General features: G+C 43.4%; 1 protein-coding gene across 9 annotated transcripts in view; it reads right to left on the bottom strand.

The window, feature by feature from the left end:
• The window catches only part of EXOC1 (exocyst complex component 1), a 332741-nt gene that overhangs the window by 58313 nt on the left and 255106 nt on the right, over positions 1–19322 (bottom strand). For all 9 annotated transcript variants that reach the window (XM_086962628.1, XM_086962632.1, XM_086962630.1 and 6 more), the window contains 2 exons: positions 13769–13997; positions 12355–12538 (listed from right to left, as the gene is read on the bottom strand). In XM_086962628.1, coding sequence (XP_086818754.1) covers positions 12355–12538; positions 13769–13997 — 413 coding nt within the window. The remainder of the gene's footprint in view (positions 1–12354; positions 12539–13768; positions 13998–19322) is intronic.

Raw genomic sequence — 19322 nt, forward strand, 5'->3', positions numbered from 1 at the left:
TCGCACTGTGTCTAACACCAGTGCCGCGCTGCCGCGGCCCGTGTGTCCAGCCCAGTAACTGATGTAACACACCCCACGGCGTGTGACCTGGACATAATGCGGGAAGGTGGCCTCCTCACCCCCTCCTGCTGTAATCCATGAACAGCCTGCCTGCCTGCCTTGCCCGGCGCTTCCCGGTCAGCAGTTTGTTCAGTGTTAACACGTCTGGTGCCCAAGGGGTTTCTCGGAGCAGACCTGTTAACAAAAAAAAAAAGGCCTCTGTGTGCTGGCCCGAGAGCCCTGCTGCTGGGCTCGCCTCCTGCTCACTGCTTGTGAGACCCTCCCCGCCCCTCCGTCTGCGATGAGCCTTTTACCAACATGTGCTACTTTCTGTCCCCAGGCTGGACTGGATCCACGCCGTCTACACCCAGGCCGACTCCTTGGTCTTTGGGGGCAACATTCTGCACAGCTTTAACATCCCCATGCAGCTGCACATCTACGAGGTCGAGGATAGGACACGGCTAAGTCTGCTCTCTGAGCATTCATGTGTATATATTGTATATATATATATATTTATTTATTTTACTGCATGTCACATCTCTTATCGGCTAACAGGCAGCTCCGTCGCAACCTCGGCCGCTTGAATAATTTGAAACCAGTGTATTTTAAAGAAATGCTTTAGAGGTTGAAAGTTGAGGTAGATTGTCGATCCTTCTTGCGCTGGTTAGAGCTGGGTGTTTGCAGCTCCTCCCACCCCCTCTCCTCCTGAACATGGATACGGCTGGCCTGCGGCAGCCACTGTTCGCAGGAACATCTTGCCCGGCTGCTTCTCTCTGTCCAGGAGGCTGGATTTTTGTGCACATACTTTCTGCCAGTTTTTTTTCCCTCGACCGTGTTGTTTATAGCGTCCCTGCAAGATTGTGCGCAACAGAAAACTGCCCGCAAACCCCCACATGTCCCTGGGAATTCATGTCACCAGAGCACACTTCTAACTAGGTTGGGTTTTACCGGACGACTTGGCGTCTTGTAGGTGGGGGTCGTGGGTGGGAGAGAGAGGTGTGAAATGCGGGCTCTAACCACGTATTAAAACAACGCTGTCGTGTGTTAACATGCATCTTGTCCAGTTTACATATTTGAATAGATTTGTTGAGCAGCAGTGCCGAGTGGGGCGTTTTAGTTGCTTGTGCGAGAAGTGATGCTAATGCAGGAGACCACTGATGTTCAACTTGAGTTTCTTGGGTACATTCTGGGCCGCTCCTGCTTTTACCGAGGGCGTCACACAGCATCCCGGAGCTTGGAATATTACCTGTTTTTTTGTTGAAGGGCAAACAAATCGCAAGTTTCGTGACCCATGTCCCGTAAACCCAGGACTGACTGCTGACCCGGTGGCTCCTTCTGCACGTTACCTATACGAAATGGGCCCGAGAGAAGGCCCGTGGCGCTGTCGTGCAATCAACATGCGTGTGTAGCTGTAGCCCATGCTCTGTGATATCTGCTTTGCTCGAGCGGAGAGTCCCACCTGAGGCTTGTTTTTAATATGATTAGTCTGATTAACTCACTCGGCTGTTAAAGCAATGCACCAAGCACTTCACATTTGCGACATGGATGGAAGAAAAATACACAATTAATGGTAGCTCTGAGGCTTCCACCCGTGCAGATGTTGTGTGAATGCAATGTGCCACTTAGAACGGTATCTACTCGTGTTATTTATCGAAGAAGATACAGTTTTAGAGAGCATATTTAATAACTTGTTAAAAAAAATTACAGAGCTTTTTGCCGTTAGGTTGTTTTGGCAACTTCTATGGTACGGTCACTGATATCAATAGGGGGCACAAGTGGACGAAATATTGAATCAAGCAAAGGTTTTTTATCAACACCACATAAGGCATGTTTACAATAAACACTGGAATGAATTCCTTTCTCGAGGCTTGGGTTGAAAAAGTGTCATATGCTATTAAGCATTTTTTCAGTTTCTGAAAGACTCTTTCATATTCCATACTCCCTCTCTCCCTCCCACGCTCTATCTTCCTTCCTTCCTTCATTTCTTTCTTTCTTTCTTTCTTTTCTTCCTGCGTTTCTTTCTTAAATATATAACTATGTGCGTGTGTCATTTCATAATTTATATTATCTTTATCAATCAAGCTATGCATATTTTCATATATGCACATATATAGGGTTACCAAATATATGTGTGTGTGTGCATGTCATTGCATCATGTCATTATGCATCCCAAGAAAAGAGAGCATATATTCCCTGCCCCCTGGCTGTGTTTGCTTCCCTGCCCCCTGGCTGTGTTTGCTTCCCTGCCCCCTTGCTGTGTTTGCTTCCCTGCCCCCTGGCTGTGTTTGTTTCCCTGCCCCCTGGCTGTGTTTGCTTCCCTGCGCCTTGGCTGTGTTTGCTTCCATGCGCCCTGGCTGTGTTTGCTTCCCTGCCCCCCTGACTGTGTTTGCTTCCCTGCCCCCTGGCTGTGTTTGCTTCCCTGCCCCCTGGCTGTGTTTGCTTCCCTGCCCCCTGGCTGTGCTTGTTTCCCTGCCCCCTGGCTGTGCTTGCTTCCCTGCCACCTGGCTGTGCTTGCTTCCCTGCCCCCCTGGTTGTGCTTGCTTCCCTGTCCCCCTGGCTGTGCTTGCTTCCCTGCCCCCCTGGCTGTGCTTGCTTCCCTGCCCCCCTGGCTGTGCTTGCTTCGCTGCCCCCTGGCTGTGCTTGCTTCGCTGCCCCCCTGGCTGTGCTTGCTTCGCTGCCTCCCTGGCTGTGCTTGCTTCGCTGACCCCTGGCTGTGCTTGCTTCCCTGCCCCCCTGGCTGTGCTTGCTTCCCTGCCTCCCTGGCTGTGCTTGCTTCCCTGCCCCCCTGGCTGTGCTTGCTTCCCTGCCCCTTGGCTGTGCTTGCTTCCCTGCCCCCCTGGCTGTGCTTGCTTCCCTGCCCCCCTGGCTGTGCTTGCTTCGCTGCCCCCTGGCTGTGCTTGCTTTGCTGCCCCCCTGGCTGTGCTTGCTTCGCTGCCTCCCTGGCTGTGCTTGCTTCGCTGACCCCTGGCTGTGCTTGCTTCCCTGCCCCCCTGGCTGTGCTTGCTTCCCTGCCTCCCTGGCTGTGCTTGCTTCCCTGCCCCCCTGGCTGTGCTTGCTTCCCTGGCTGTGCTTGCTTCCCTGCCCCTTGGCTGTGCTTGCTCCCCTGTCCCCTGGCTGTGCTTGCTCCCCTGTCCCCTGGCTGTGCTTGCTCCCCTGGCCCCTGGCTGTGCTTGCTCCCCTGTCCCCTGGCTGTGCTTGCTCCCCTGCCCCCTGGTTCCCCTGCCCCCTTGTTGTGCTTGCTTTCCTACCCCCTTGCTGTGCTTGCATCCCGGCACCCTCGCTGTGCTTGCTTCCCTGCACCCTCGCTGTGCTTGCTTCCCTGCACCATCGCTGTGCTTGCTTCCCTGCACCCTCGCTGTGCTTGCTTCCCTGCACCCTCGCTGTGCTTGCTTCCCTGCACCCTCGCTGTGCTTGCTTCCCTGACCCCTCGCTTTGCTTGCTTCTCTGCCCCCTGGCTGTGCTTTGCTCCCCTGCCCCCTGGCTGTGCTTTGCTCCCCTGCCCCCTGGCTGTGCTTTGCTCCCCTGCCCCCTGGCTGTGCTTTGCTCCCCTGCCCCCTGGCTGTGCTTTGCTCCCCTGCCACCTGGCTGTGCTTTGCTCCCTGCCCCCTGGCTGTGCTTTGCTCCCATGCCCCTGGCTGTGCTTGCTTCCCTGCCCCCTGGCTGTGCTTGCTTCCCTGCCCCCTGGCTGTGCTTGCTCTCCTGCCCCCTCGCTGTGCTTGCTTCCCTGCCCCCTCGCTGTGCTTCCTCTCCTGGGTGTGTATGTGGCTCTGGGTGTGTATGTGGCTCTGGGTGTGTATGTGGCTCTGGGTGTGTGTGGGGCTGCCCCCTGGCTGTGCTTGCTTCCCTGCCCCCTCGCTATGCTTCCTCTCCTGTGTGTGTATGTGGCTCTGGGTGTGTGTGTGGCTCTGGGTGTGTGTGGGGCTCTGGGTGTGTGTGGGGCTCTGGGTGTGTGTGGGGCTCTGGGTGTGTGTGGGGCTCTGGGTGTGTGTGGGGCTCTGGGTGTGTGTGTGGCTCTGGGTGTGTGTGTGGCTCTGTGTGTGTGTGTGTGACTCTGTGTGTGTGTGTGTGTGTGTGTGGCTCTGGGTGTGTGTGTGGCTCTGGGTGTGTGTGTGGCTCTGGGTGTGTGTGTGGCTCTGGGTGTGTGTGTGGCTCTGGGTGTGTGTAGGGCTGTGTGTGTGGGGGGGGGCTGTGTGTCTCTCTGTGGCTCTGTGTGTGTGTGTGGCTCTGTGTGGATAGCTTTTTTTGTAGGTGGCTCTATGTGTGGGTGGCTCTGTCTGTGTTAGGGTAGCTCTGTGTAGGGGGCTCTATGTGAATGACTCTGTGGGAGTGGCTCTGAGTGGGTGGCTCTGTATGTGTGTGTGGGTGGCTTTGTGTGTGTGGCTCTGTGTGGGTGTAAATGCAATAGGTCATGCATTTGCGAGCGATTAAGCTATTGGCATTGTAAATGACAATGCCATTTATGTATGATTTAAAAAAAAAAAAAAAATGTCATGAGCAATGCCAATAGCTCTACCTTTAATGATGCCGAGACCATTGCATTGTAAATGCTTGTTTTAATACTTTCTTAGAGAGGCTTACGATTCAGCCCCACATGCCGTTAAAGTATCACTTCTTGCCCCAGGGAGGATGGAGGTTGCTTATGATTTTAATTGCGTTTTCCCTGAAGGAGAATTAGTATTACATGTAAAAGAGGAGTGGAGCACTCTGCCTAGCATCATTCTAGCACACATTTCCTCCCAGATGCATCATGGTAAATGTAGTGCATCGTAACAGTTGTTTAGTTTAGTCACAGGTTTTGAAATGTTTGCCATTGTTGGCATAGCCAGTGCTGTTACTCTCTGGACACATGTTTCTGAATTATTGTCCTTCATCAACAAAGAGTAACATGTCGGTTTGGGGGTGGGGTGGGGGGGGGGGCTGGAAATGCTGCTCAGTATTTTCAGGTTAAACACAACTCCAAGAGCACAAATGCATATACAGGGACCTATCAGCCAGTAACTCCAAGGAGTCACTCAAAGGGAGCTTGGGAGGACACTGCCCGACCTACTAGCATACATGTTCTCCCAGATGCAGTACAGCAAATGCAGTGCATGATAATAGTCACTTTAGTTTACTCATAGGTATTGCAGGTAAGTGGCATTTTCTTCAGGAGATCTCCATTGATAATCATATGCACTAACTAGGATAGCAAGCCTATCCCTTGAAATGTGATATTTATCCAAAAATACTTTTAAAGAAGCTTGATCCACTTGACAACATGCTCTGCAGTCAATTCAATACAGAAGTGTCTTGTGAAAGTATGTACTGACGTTCAGGTAGCTAGCTTGCAAATGTCTGCTAGAGGGATGTTCAGTAGGAATTGCAGTAGTGGCAGCTTCGCTATGTGGAAGCAGTCTTGGGTCTAAATGGCTTGTTAGCTTTCTGATAACAAAGTGAGATACACTTACAACCCATCTGGGAATAGATTGTTATTAAGAGGATACATCTGTATGAACAGGTATGTAATTCACAAACAACAGTATATATTTCTGAATGCCCAATATCTAGATTAAAATGTAGGCATTCCATGTATGCCCAATCTTCCCGTTGGCGTGGATGGAGCCTGAAAGAATGCTGGAAGTGATATAGATAAATAATTAATATGAAAGTTTGAGCCAGGGATTCATTTACAACGGAAGGATTCAACCCGGGTCATGCACCCATATTTCACCTGCTGAATGTTATTATGGAATAGTTACCTGTCCATTATCCTAGTTCTCGTTCAGGGGAATCTCCATTCATGATCACTTGTTTAAAGGAATACTATATATGATACAGGAGAGCATAGGTCTGGTATCCAGTTAACTGTGTGCAGATATGATCGTAACCATGAATCTGGCTTTCCGTGAAATATGTTAACACCTTCAGCGCGGCGCAAATTTTCGCGCTGTGCTGAAGGTTCTAAGAAACGGGTGTGGCCGTGATGGAATGATTCCGTCATAAGCACAGCCCAACCGGCGCTCGTGACGGAACCGTTCCATCACAAGCATCGAAGGAGTTAAAGAGAAAATGATCTAAACAAATACTTTACATAGAGGGTCCTAGGGATGATCAATTTTTTAAAAAAATTATCTTTATTTGGCAACACATAAAGATTGTACAAAAGAGACCGACATATAGTAGAAAAATTGTTATCACATAGTTCAGCATAATAAAATTTCATTAATACAATCACATAATCAATCCAATAAAATTTTCTAACAATCAGTGCTAACAATCATAAGAGATTTTTTTTAAATGCTAGATTTTAAAGCAATTTATAATACCAGTTTTCAAATAGCCATCCCTGCAGATATGGGTACATTATAGGGATCTATTAGTGTTGTTCCAGATTTCGATAGACCTCCAGATTTTAATTCCCTGAGCTCTGGCCTTCTTCCCTTTACATGCAAAGATCGCTTTCTCTTGGTTAAAGATACCTAAAAACCGGGCCAGCCACATTTGGAAATTAGGATGATCCACATCCTTCCAGAATTATTCTATATACTGCGGTTCCTAGGAAGAGACATGTTTTCTCTTCATTAGTATGCGTAAGCGTATTATCATATCCCAAAATGTAAAGAGTGGGGGATTCAGCTACTGTATGCCCGAACACTTCTTGCCAGAAGCCTGCTAACATTAGTCTGAGATGTGTTAATTTATCGCATTCATATAGCATATGGATCAGGTGTGCAGGACTTATTCCACATCTTGGGCAATCTGAGTTCGGTCTTTTCCTTTCAACAATGTAGTTTGGCAGGTGTGTAATAAAGGTTATATATTGTTTTATATAACTGGGCTTTCAAATTAGAAGAAACAAAAAGCTTGGTTAGGAGGTGTAGGGACATATCGATATCCACATTGGAATTATTTAATTTCCTTGCCCAGCCCACTTCCGTAGTCTCTATATCATCCCCTTGATTTTCAATTAGGATGTCATAAATGGTACTGATCCTAGTTGTAACCTTTCCCAAACAATCCAATAAGGGGATATTACTTAAAGAAATGTCGGGAATTTTCAAATTAAGGATCGTATTAATTTGAATAAACTTAAAGGAGTTGGTGTTCGGAACTAAGAAATTATCTTGCAGATACTGGAATCGGTTAGTATAGCCAGGCTGTAGAAAGTCGCCTACAGTAAGCACCCCCAAATGTTCCCATCTCCTCGAGATGTCGTCGTTGGCTTGTTCGGGTATCAAGGAGGAGTGCCATAGTGAAGTATACTTATTAAATTTAGGAACATTAAGATACCTCATAGTTTTCCTCCAGATTCTCCAGGCACTAGTTATTATCTTAAACTTGACTTTCTTGAAGTATGATGGTTCAACTTGTTTTAATAGAAGGCCATTAGCCTTACCTCCGATTGCCAACCCATAGATTGATGGTATATAATTATGTCCTATGATTGACTGATGTTTTTATGAGACATAATGGCATCATTTGCTGAAGTAGCGAGGCCCAGAGATATAGTACTATATTAGGGATTGCTAGGCCCCCTCTTCTAAATGGGAGGGAAAGAGAACGCATATATCTTCTTACTTTCCCATAGCTCCATACACATTGACTCATTTGGGACTCTTATCTTCCATGATTAAGGGGATAGCGCAGAATAGATACAGTACTCTGGGGAGTATGTTTATTTTCAGGAAATTACCTCCGATAATTGAAAGGTGTAGGCTGTCAATCCTTTTCAGGTCTTTCTTTATGTTTTGGAGAAGGGGCTCATAGTTTAACTCGATAATCTTATCTATTTTGGGATTATAGGCACTCCTAAATAAACTGCGCTCTCTACCTTTTTAGGATCTTCAAAAAGAGTGTTCGCGGTACATATAACCATTGTTTTACCCCTATTAAGAGAGTACCCAGAAAACTGACCAAAAGCTTGGGTGATCTGTTCAATTTCTAAAATTGCCTCTGTGGGATTAGGTGTTACGATCGCTAAGTCATCGGTGTATGCTAATATCTTAGTGTCAAAGGGGCCAACAGTAATCGGTTTAATTGCATCACTAGCAAGTGATTTCAGAATCAAAGGGGTTATATAGAGGGCAAATAGAATTGGGGAGCAGGGACATCCCTGCCTCGTGCCTCTGAGTATATCACATAAACTAGACTCCTGGCCCATCACCAGACCCTAGCCTTAGGAGAGTGGTACATTGCCCTAATAGATTTCAAAAGACAGGGTCCCAGATTATTTTGTTCTAGCACTACCCATAAGAATTCCCAAGAAACTCGGTCAAAGGCCTTCTCGGCATCAAGGAGGACCATCAACATCTGGCCCCCCACCGCACTCATGACATCAAATAGTGTTGTAATCCGAAGGGTATGATCCGTGGTGCCCTTACCTGGGATGAAGCCATGTTGCCATGGGGAGACCAGATGCTCGATGACCCCCCTGAGCAGATTAGCCAGAATCTTAGAGTACAATTTTGAATCCGAGTTTATCAATGATATTGAGCGATATGATGAAGGTAGGCTAGGGGGCTTATCTTTTTTTGTGAATATAACTATATTAGTTTCCCTCCATGAGTTCAAGGGAATACACTCCCTTGGATTCCCATAAATAGATCAAGAAGAAGAGGTGTTATAATATCACCCAGGATTTTATAGAGTTCCAATAGCAATTTGTCGGGCCTGCAGCTTTACCTGAAGCTAGTTCTGCAAGGGCCAGTTGTACTTCAGTATGTGTTATATCCCTTTCCAGATCTCTCCTAGTAATCTCGTCTATGCCTAGATTTCTTTCAGGCTCAGTCAACCAGTTAGTAAGAGCTTCTTTAATAGCTTCAGAGTCAAAGATGTCTTCATTTTGATATAATTTTTGATAATATTTTCTGAAGGTATCTAATATGTCCTCAGGCGATGTAAACTCCTGACCCTCCAGTTCTATACTAGTTATTAAGTTAAGAGATTGTTTCTGGCGGGTGCGAAGGGCTAATTGCCTACCCACTTTCTCCCCATCTTCATAGATCTTATTGCCATTAGATTGATAGGTCTCAGCCGCCCTCTGTGAAAGCCCACCATTTATTTCAGTTTTGAGAATAAGCATTTCTCTTAAGGTTGAACCTCCATCTTGCCCCTGCATTATTAGGGTAGTATGTTTCTCCTCTATTTTAGCTAACTCTTGGATCTGTAGTCTATTAACCTTATCTGCTTCCTTCCTCTGCTTGGCTACATAACTTATTGTCTCCCCGCGGATTGCGGCCTTGAAACAATCCCAAACCATACCTCTAGATGCACTATATCGGTTACATTCAAAAAACCTCTCAGTCCATATTTTAATATAATCAATGTATTCCTTATTGACGAGTAGTTTCCTGTCAAATGTCCACACTGATCGAGGTCTATTTGAGTTAGAGATTTCTAGTGTAAGTACTAGGGGGTTAGTGCCTTATCAGAGCAGTTTCTTGTTACCCAGATATAGTAATACGAACGTATTTGCTATGTGGATGCGAGAAGTACGTATATCCTGGGTTTGGTTGTTTTTTCATATCCCATACATCAACTAAGCCTAAACTCTCTTTAAGGTGTGAAATGGCTCTGTATACCTTAGGTTAACGACCGGTATATATTGTTCTTGGTTATGTCCCCCCCCCCCTTTGCGTCAAGGAAATGTTAAAATCCACACAGAATATGAGTGTCTGAGGCCAAGAGGCTAGCTCCAATTCAAGTTCAGTAAGGATAGAGGGATCATCCTGGTTAGAGGCATAGATTGAACAAATTGTAATACCAATCTTGAGCTCCACGATGACCCACCTTCCCACAGGATCGGCTGCCTTGCATACAGCCTTCCCCAAAAAGGGTTTTGCTAGTATAGCAACCCCTCTGGTTCTCATAGTTTGAGTTGTATTTACTATTAAATTAAATCCAGAGACCCTCAATGCATCTCTTTCTGCCCAAGGAATATGGGTCTCTTGAAGACAAATTATATCAAATATATTTTGACTAAATACCCCACACATCCGATCCCGTTTTTCCCTATCATTAAGCCCCGCCACGTTCCAAGACATATCTTCAGCCTATCCATATTGTTTTGTATTTTTCTGATTTGCTTTAAGTGCTAGTTCTACTATGTGTGAAACTTTCATCTTGAACCTACAGTCTCTATTCATACAATTATGGTTGCCTTTTTTGAATATTTTCTCCCCCTTTAAGCACTCTTTCCCATCCGTACGGTTTCAATTGTAGGTGCCACCGAGTTTTGAGGTGCGGTGGAATCCGCTTGCAGCACTGAGGCAGCTGATATTAAAAGGCTACTTGAGGGTGTATAATCCCAGGCTAACTCTGCTGAATCTCGATGGCTCTTTCTATGTTTTAGCACCGTTTTTTGTGTTGTTCTGTTCTCTTTAGCACTTGTTTAATCATCACTGGAATCACTTAGGGGGGAACCTGTATCGTCAGACCACCCTAGTTCATCCGCGAATGAGTAAAAGTCACTAGGATCCTTATCCTTGTCCTTTTGCTTATCAGCCACCTTAGTATTCTCATCCTCTGGGCAGTCAGAGATCCAAGTGTCCCTGTTAACCCTGTTACAGGGAGTTCCATCTGGTTTGTATTAACTAGTCGGGCTTTCCTGACCTCCCCCTCGGCTCAGGAAAGCCCGGGGTACCGACGGACAGAGCGGGCCTCATTCGCCTGATCAGTTGCCAGGAGTACTCCCACATAAAGCTGGGAATGGTAGGGGATTCTTTTTCACTTTGTAAATATGCTTTCTTTTTGACCTAGACATTCTAGTTTCTCTGCTGAAAGCGAAGATTATTACATTAGTTCAAAAGGAGAATTCATGTGATTTGAAAGGAACACATTACATTTCCTGTGTGTAGGTGGGCTCCTGATCACAGGAAAGAATGTCTTAAATTCCTTTAGGAAGTCCTCAGCTACTGAAATTCCGAAAAATCGAGATTTGTGAAGCACATTAATTACAAGCCGTAATGGCTGCAAGATGTACAGTTACAGAAGAAAACAATGATCCGACTAAAGCTGCAATATTCAGCACACTTTGTATGGCACAAGGTGTGCTGCACAGCTGACCTCAGCAGACAAATCAAGGTCAAGATTCTGGCCACGAAGGACCTAACTAGCAGTACCCGCAACACAATCAAGGATATGTAATCACACACTTGTGGGCATAGGGCTAGCACAAACCTCCGGTTCAGGCCTATGGCAGGAGGAGGGTTGGAGCATCAGCGCAGTTCCTTGGCCAGTGGGGGCAACACAGAGACCTGTTTCACATCAGACATTCAACAAGGTGTAAGACCTCCTCAGTAAAGTAAGGAAATTAAATTGCAGGGCAACTTCATCATGTTCTTCAAAGAAATATAGGGTTACCACAATTTCTACTTGCCTCCATGCCAAACCTTACTCATTTGCCTTTGTAAGCAAAACTATTGTACATCCCTTCCTTGGCAATACAAAAACATAATGGACAGAATGCTGAACATTGTCAGACATTCACCCATGTCACAGAACTGGGTTAAATCCATTGTTGTTTTGCTCACCAAGCCACCCCACTTTGTGCCCAGTTGTATGCAAATCAATCTTGACCCTGCTCCCCATGGGAACAGTCCAGCCCAACAGCCAGGCCAGGTTCTTCCTGGACAGGAAAACAAGCATCCTGGGACCGGTTTTGGGGTATCATCTCTCATCAGCCAGGCTAGCTTTAATCCAGTGGCATAGCTGTGACCGGGGATGAATGTTTGACAATGTTCAGCATTCCGTCCATCATCTTATTGTGTATCTATAGTCACCTTAAGTGGGAAGGGTATCCACAGGTGTGGGTCCTGTGCTCGCTTGCCACACGTATTACTGGAAGTAGTTGAAGATCTGAAGCTCATCAGATATATGATGGTGTTTCTCAACTGGCACCATTTAAAGACCCAGCATTCGATGACACTTGCACAATTAATAAGGAAGTCGAGCAAAAACATAATTTTAAAAAGAGACATTTATGCTGAACATGCTGTCAAAAATTATGGGAAGATCTGGAGCAATTGATGCAAATATTTTGGATCCTGTGTGGGAATGGTTGGATATCGACTGGTGTTGCAAGAAGATTGTTTGGAGTCTACAGCTGCTCTAACTTTAAATAATTATGTTACTGCATCCACGACAAATTAATTGTAATAAGCTAACAAACGTAAAGCTTGTCAAGCGTGAAGCCATGTAATTATAATGTAATGTAGTAGAGTTGAAAAATTAATAAAATACATTAAATAGGGACAATATATAGCTATGAATTCATGACCAAACTAACTGTATCACAAAGAAACAGAGCACAATCTCAATAGGAAAATAAAACCTTACCGTTGAAGAAAACTGCATTAATGAGCTTTGTGTAAGCTTTGTCAAGGTCCCCTCTTCGCTCTGCAACTCTGAAAATGGATTCTGCAAGTTCGGCAAATTCCTCAAATCCAGCAACAAATGGAAGAATTCCTACTTTACTCTTCTTTGATATCTTAACATCCTCCATCTGCCTGATCTGGTTACTCTTTAGGGAAGAAAAGAACAATCAGTCAAATTAATTAAAAGAAGATCAAGAAAACATCACAAGGACATAGCCAGGCACCTGAAGCGAAGATGCTAAAATGTTACTTCATGTTAATGATCCACAACAGGGGTCTCGAACCTTTTCTATTCTAAGAGCTAATTGTGTTCTTTCAAAATCATTGTGAGCTAAAAAAAATATATTTTCAGTGTTAAAAATACTGACAACTTAAATATTCCATTAGTTGCCAAATCATGCAAGTTTACCAGCAGTGACAACCTCAGTGCACAAAGCAACATAATTAGCAATAATGCCCCAAAAACTTTATCACCTTAAATTTTGAATGCCTCTCACAGCAGTCATATATGCAATACCCCATGATACCGAAGAAAGAACATCAATAATAAAGCTACCCAACGCAGCATGATTTACCAGCCTCAAATGATATTTTATATACTTGTATAAATCAACCAAACAAAAGCTTTTCACTTACTAAGTTGGGCTACACATAGTGGAGGTACTCGAAGGTAGTTCCTGAGCTACTTGTTGGAGAACCCTGACCTACAATAATGCTTCATAAAAATGTTAAGTTCTACCCACAATGTTAAGATGTATGGCTGGCTCAACGAGACCTTCCAGGCAATGCTCAAACTTAAAGACTGAAGGATTTCAAGATTTCCCTTTCCTATTTCGTTATGATCATCAGAATTTAATTTAACTCTCCAAGTCAGAGATTTACTTGGGGGCCATGGTATAGATTCAGAGATATCCACAGAAATTTCAGCAATACATTTCCCTGGACTGCTCAAGCATAAAGGATGCCTATAGCTGAAACTCCCAGTGAGACCCCAAAAAGGTTTGTAATGACTCCTTGCAGCTCAGCATTTAAACCATGTGGGTCTATCTTAGTTGTCAGTCTTTTTGCTTTCTCGCTCTGTGGTCAAAAGAGTATTTTGATCACGACTGGTGGAGTTGAGGCTTCTATAGGACTCTCCAAAACTCTCCAAACAGGATACAATGTTCTTACAAGTACATCAGCGAAAAGCAAACTCCCTCATCTGAGATTACCAGGTTATAAAGCCAATCCTCACACAACTACCCAATACTGCTCAATGTAGCCTGATGGAATTACCTGAGATCATGGACAAAGTCGCCAAAACACAGAAAAGAAGAGGCAAGATAATTATATACCATGTCTTTAAATTGCTAGGTGTAAGAAATTACAAAACTTACTATGCACTTGTCAAAGTTCCTTTTTACGGTCACCAGAACATTTCCCAGTGTGGTGCTTAGGAAGGAGGCGGGATCCACATTTTCTGCGGTTAACACGTGTTGACTCATCTTAACCAGCATGTACAGGGAGTTGAAACTATCAATCTTGTCCCCTAAGGCAATGAGGTTATTGAGCTCTACTTCAATGCAACGGAATATTTTTGTCATCATTTGACGAACCATGTCTTTCCTGTGACAAAACAAACATTTCAGAATCATTTCAGAATCAACCACTCAGCCCTGCTGCACAGAATAGGCAAAAGGTATCGGCAAAGTCAATAGGTCTGCACTGACAGCCAAAAGGCAAGACCTTCTGCCTTTGTCAACGCTTGTTTAGAGGCTGCATGCAAGTTGCCACTGTATGTAACACCTACTGCTGGCTCGTGGGTGCAATCTAATTTATAGTGAGACGCTAAGTATCAAAATAAACATAAAATAACGTTCTACACATATGGTAGTGATAGAGCGAGCTTTAGAAAATATTTTATTCAAGCTTGTGATGTCATACTCCCATAATTTGAATTAATACATTAATGAGTGTTTGCATGATTTGTTTTATTAATCCAACCTAGATTAAGTTTGCACCACACATGAACACGCGGGAAACTAATTATATGTGCTTTTGTTGCATTTGCAAGTCTGTTTTTGTAACACATTATTAATATTGTCCTGTTTGTTATGTCTGTCCTATTGTCTTTGTCACTATTAATATGCAGCTGATCATTCATGGCATGTGCTTTTATATGTGCTTACATGTATGTCCTATGTTGTGATTGTCTGTCTGTGTATTATTTAATCATCTTTTTACTCTTTCAGAAACATAAAGCTGGATGACATGAAGAATGGTAGTTATTATATGTGTTGCTTTATTTGTTTGCTTTTGCTAAATGTCTTTTATTAGTGGGTTAAATAATAATTAGCAAGGGCTGGGTGGTACAGAAGGGTTTGTTTTACCTGAATTAATTATTCTTTTGTGTTTGTTTAAATATTAGTTTTCTGAAAAAGTGACGCAAGCTGAAAATGGCGCAGTGACGCAATCTGAAGCAGCGCAGAAAAGGCCTGCTGATATTAAAACCCACATGAGACAATTTATTCTGAAGTGGAGGAAAAGCCTTTTACTTTGAAAGCTTCAAAAAATGAACTGCTAAAGTCAACTCTGTGGAGTGGGTTTGGATGTGCCACAAAGCTCAGAACGGTCTGGCTCAAGGCTAAAAGGAAGAGACGTGACAAGATTTCCTATTGCTTGAACATTTTTGCTACAAAATGTAGCGGACTATGGAACTGTTGCCAGGATTCTGTGCATGGACAATGACTTTGTGTAAAGCCTGGTCTCGTGATGGAAGATGTCACAGTTTACTGTGGCGTGAGGTGATTCAGCCAATGGAGAGCCAGAATTCAGCTGTTGGAATGTGAAAAATAGTTAGCTCAGCTTTTTTTGAGTATAAGAATAGGCGTTCGCTGCAAACTTTTGTTTTACGCTCTTGATTCCAGAAGGACGTGTTCTGCTGCCCGATGATTACACGTAAGAAATGTAACTTTTAAGACTTTGTTTTCAGGCGATGAGGGTAGCGTCAGAGAGATAGTTAGGTTTTGGAAATGCTTTTCCTTTTCACTTATTTCTGCTAATTAATAATGTTTTCTTGAAATAAGCTCTCTTTATAAAATGCTGAATAAAACTTATATGACTTTTTCTAATGCTTGCTTAATAAAGTTCCAAACCTAAGTTTTCTTAAATATGTTTTAATAAACTTTTTAAAATGACAAGCTGGTCTTGTTTATTGTAGATAGTTTATTGCATGAAGTCATAAACAACATATGATCCATTCACCTCATTCACTATGTTTATGGGCCTGGTATTGTTGGTAAGTGTGATAGTGGATTGAGTCATCATTTATAAAGAATTTTAGTTTCTAGGCTCTTTCAATTGGTAGCATTCAGACGGTTTATATGTTGTTTTTGACATGCATGTTACATATATGTTGGTATAGACATAGGATTGATGTTTAACATATGTTAAGTTTTTGATTCTGTTAAGTTGTTATATGTAGTCTAAGGAATTTTTCCAGTAGTGTGAAAGATTCCTGGTTAAATTGCTGGCCAGCAAGATAGTGTAGCTAGAAGAGTTACACAGTGCATTTGTCTGTTTCAAAATTGTGGTATAGCATATATCACGTGTTGTGGACGTACAACACAAGTTTAGGGACCTTAGATTGTATGGTTGAATGTGTAGTGAGGATTGCCTATGAAATTGTAGCATTAAGCAGAGGGACCTGGTGAGCCTGTTTTAAAGCTTTCTGTGAAAAGAGTAGTAGGAGTTAATTCAAACTCGAGTGAAGGGTAAAAATAGCGTCGTCTATTCTTATCAACGTCTGACGTTTTCTGTGGTTGGTTCAAGTCCTGCCAAGAATTCGTGTGTGTGTGAACAGGGTTTTCTTTGTTTGAAAGGGTGTGAATGCTTTGTAAAACTGAAGGGTAGGGTAAGAATTGCCTTGCTAGTGAATGAGACTATTCTGTGAGAATAGCGTCGTCTATTCCACACTAGGGATACTTGAATGAATGTGTAAAACTATCTTTTATTAGAGAAGCAGACAAATGGTTTGTTTTTTATGTTGTTATTAATTGCGATTTTATAAAAAATGATTTAAAGTGTTTCTAAGTCTTTATGGTGAAGAAAATGCTATTTTAGATATAGTGTGTCATTCAAAACTTTTTATAAGCATTTTGCGTTATTTAAATGCTTAAAAAACTGTCCCGATCGAAAATTGTGAGGGAGGGGCTGTTTGGAGGAGTGAAAGCGAGTGAGGAGACTTTGCAGCTGCAGCCTGCTGCATACGTCAGAGCCTGCCGCGCTCTGATTGGTTAAAAATCCCTGTACTGACAAAGCTGCGCTCCCATTGGTTGAAGCGCGATCTAAATGTTTGAAATGGTATTTTTATTGTAAATACCTTATTAAAATCATTGCGCGCTATTTTTTGATCCTAATTCTGTGAGCTTTTGGTATTTGTATTTTGCGCTCTTTTAATTGGCAACCCGCCTATCTACATGCGCTTGCCTCGAGCCTATCTAAATATTATGCTCGTTTCCCTCTAAAATTGCGCGTTGTTTCCTTCGTTTCTTGTTAATATTTCTGCCAAGCGTGCATTTGTGAAGGAGGGGGGAGGCTTGTGAGCGAGTGGTGAGAGCCTGACAGCTGCAGCGGCTGCCTACGTCAGCCGCCGCGCTGCCATTGGTCAAAACGCCGTCGCGTCATACTGAGAGTCGCGCACCCATTGGCTGGTGAATGCGCACTCATCGTTGTGTTTTCAGACCCTGCTGCGAGCGTTGGGGATATCCTTTATTATTGCCATCTATTATGAGGGATATTGTCAATTATACAAGGTTGCCACAAGAGCAGCGCGTCGCGTCATCACAAGAGCTGAGCTCCCATTAAACGCCAGCGCGATGTGTCACGGCAGAGCCCGCGCTCTGATTGGGCGAGGCCGGTAAGCCCACGGCAGAGCCGCGCTCTGATTGGGCGAGGCCGGCGAGCCTCCACAGAGGAATCGGCAAGCTCCCGCGGCGGCAAAGCTTCGTAGTGTAGAGTTAGGGGGGAGACGCGCGTCGCGCTTTCATTAGAAGAAGTGGTGTTTAGTTTTGGCAGCGCGTCAGCTGTTGCACTTGCATTCTTGGTCAGTCGCGCTTCAAGGGCATCGCGTCATTGTTGAAGACGCGTTCTCATTGGTTACTGGAGCGTGGTGTGCTCCCATTGGTTAACGGCGCGTCGCGTCATAGGAGAGCCGCGCTCCCATTGGACGAGGTTCCAAGAGAGGTTTTGTTTGGCCATGATCGCGCTGTGTGAGCGCTAGTGATTTAAATTAGTAATCCTGAATGACACGCTCTCGTTTAAGGAGCGCGTGTTAGGAAGTGTGCAGATTTTTAAAAAGTGAGCACTGTGCTGTGTTGGCACGTGTTAGGAAGTGTGCAACATTTAGAGAAGTGAGCACTGTGCTGTGTTAGCACGCTCTTGTCACTGAGGAGGTGAGGCTGGGAGGAGGAGGCTTGGTGGGGCTCTGTGGAGAGGCGAGGTGCATTACAAGGGATAGGGGAAAGGTAGTGACGTGTGTGGTCACATGGAGTCAGGCTTTATGCTGATTGGTTATTGACACTACAGTGTCACGGGGAAGTCTGCTGGTGACGTATGCAGTCACATGTTGGTGTTATTGGAGACAAGCTTTGTGATGGTTGGTTGTTGACACTACAGTGTCATAGAGAGGCTGCGACCGGATTGGTTGAGGGACTGTAGGCATTTTACATTGGCTGAGTGCTGTGTAGCCACATAGTGATTGGCTAAAATACATAAATACATTGTTTACATTTCCCAGAGTTAGTTTTTCTCACGCTATTTATGCCTAAAGCTTCATTTTTCTTAAATTTAAAAATAGATTTGATATTTACCACTGCCACTGATAATTAGTAAATAATACAGCAATAAAGACTTTAATTAGGATATTAGTACCAAAGGTGATTTAAATAGGGATATTAATTATTTAATTAATATAAATTAGATAAAAATAGTTGTTTTAAATTGCAAATAAAATTATAGTATTAACAGCATTATACTTTAGAAAAAGTGTTTAGGATTATTTTTTTACAGGTATATGTTGCAGAAGGTGTGTAAGTGAAAAATAAGTACAATTAAAACACATGTGATTATTTTTAATGTTGTAAATAAATAAATATTTTGCGTCGTTATTGTTTCTGCAAATTTATGTTTTCCCTTCCAGGTTTATTAAAAATAAAGATACAAGTAAATTAGGAGTTATATTAAATTGATCAGGTTATAAAGTTATACTTCACCTGACCTTGTTAAATAAATTAATTAATTGATCAGTAAACGCTATTAGGACAATTAAGTGAACGTAATTATTTTTTGTAATTATTTAAATTAATTTTAATAAAGGTAAGTATATTAAAACATGGATCAAAATTATTCAATGAAGAAGAAAATGTTTTTCTGCTATCAGAAAATGGAAAATATATTCAATAAGGTTAAAAGGGCTGTTGCTACATGTGAGAGCAAATTAATATTTCCCAAATCAGCAAAAATAAATAATAAATATGTCAGAGTAGAATTTATTGATCATTGTAAAAATGATGTTGTAAATACAGATCAAGATAGAAATTCAAGCAAAAGCCCAGAGCAGATTAATGTGTCGCCAAGAGTCCCAGTCCAAATTAATAGAGTCCCAGTCCAGACCCTTTCTCAAGGTGTCACAACAGGTAGGTATGATGGGATGCCTAGTACCTCTGAAATTAATATTCCTGATCATGTAAGTTCTACAGGTGAATTAATTGAGCAGTTATCGTCCGTCATGGAAGTAGTGACAGTTCCTGTGACTAATGAACCTGTTTCCCCAGTGCTTAGAAAAGATGAAACTAGTCCCACAGCTTTAACGGTCCCAATTCAAAAGTTTGCTGAAAAACTTTATTCTAATGTACCTGAAAATGAGTTAGTAATGATCCAAACTCAGCAAGA

Source organism: Lissotriton vulgaris, chromosome 3_1 (genome assembly GCF_964263255.1).
Source record: "Lissotriton vulgaris chromosome 3_1, aLisVul1.2, whole genome shotgun sequence".
Classification (NCBI taxonomy): Eukaryota; Metazoa; Chordata; class Amphibia; order Caudata; family Salamandridae; genus Lissotriton; species Lissotriton vulgaris.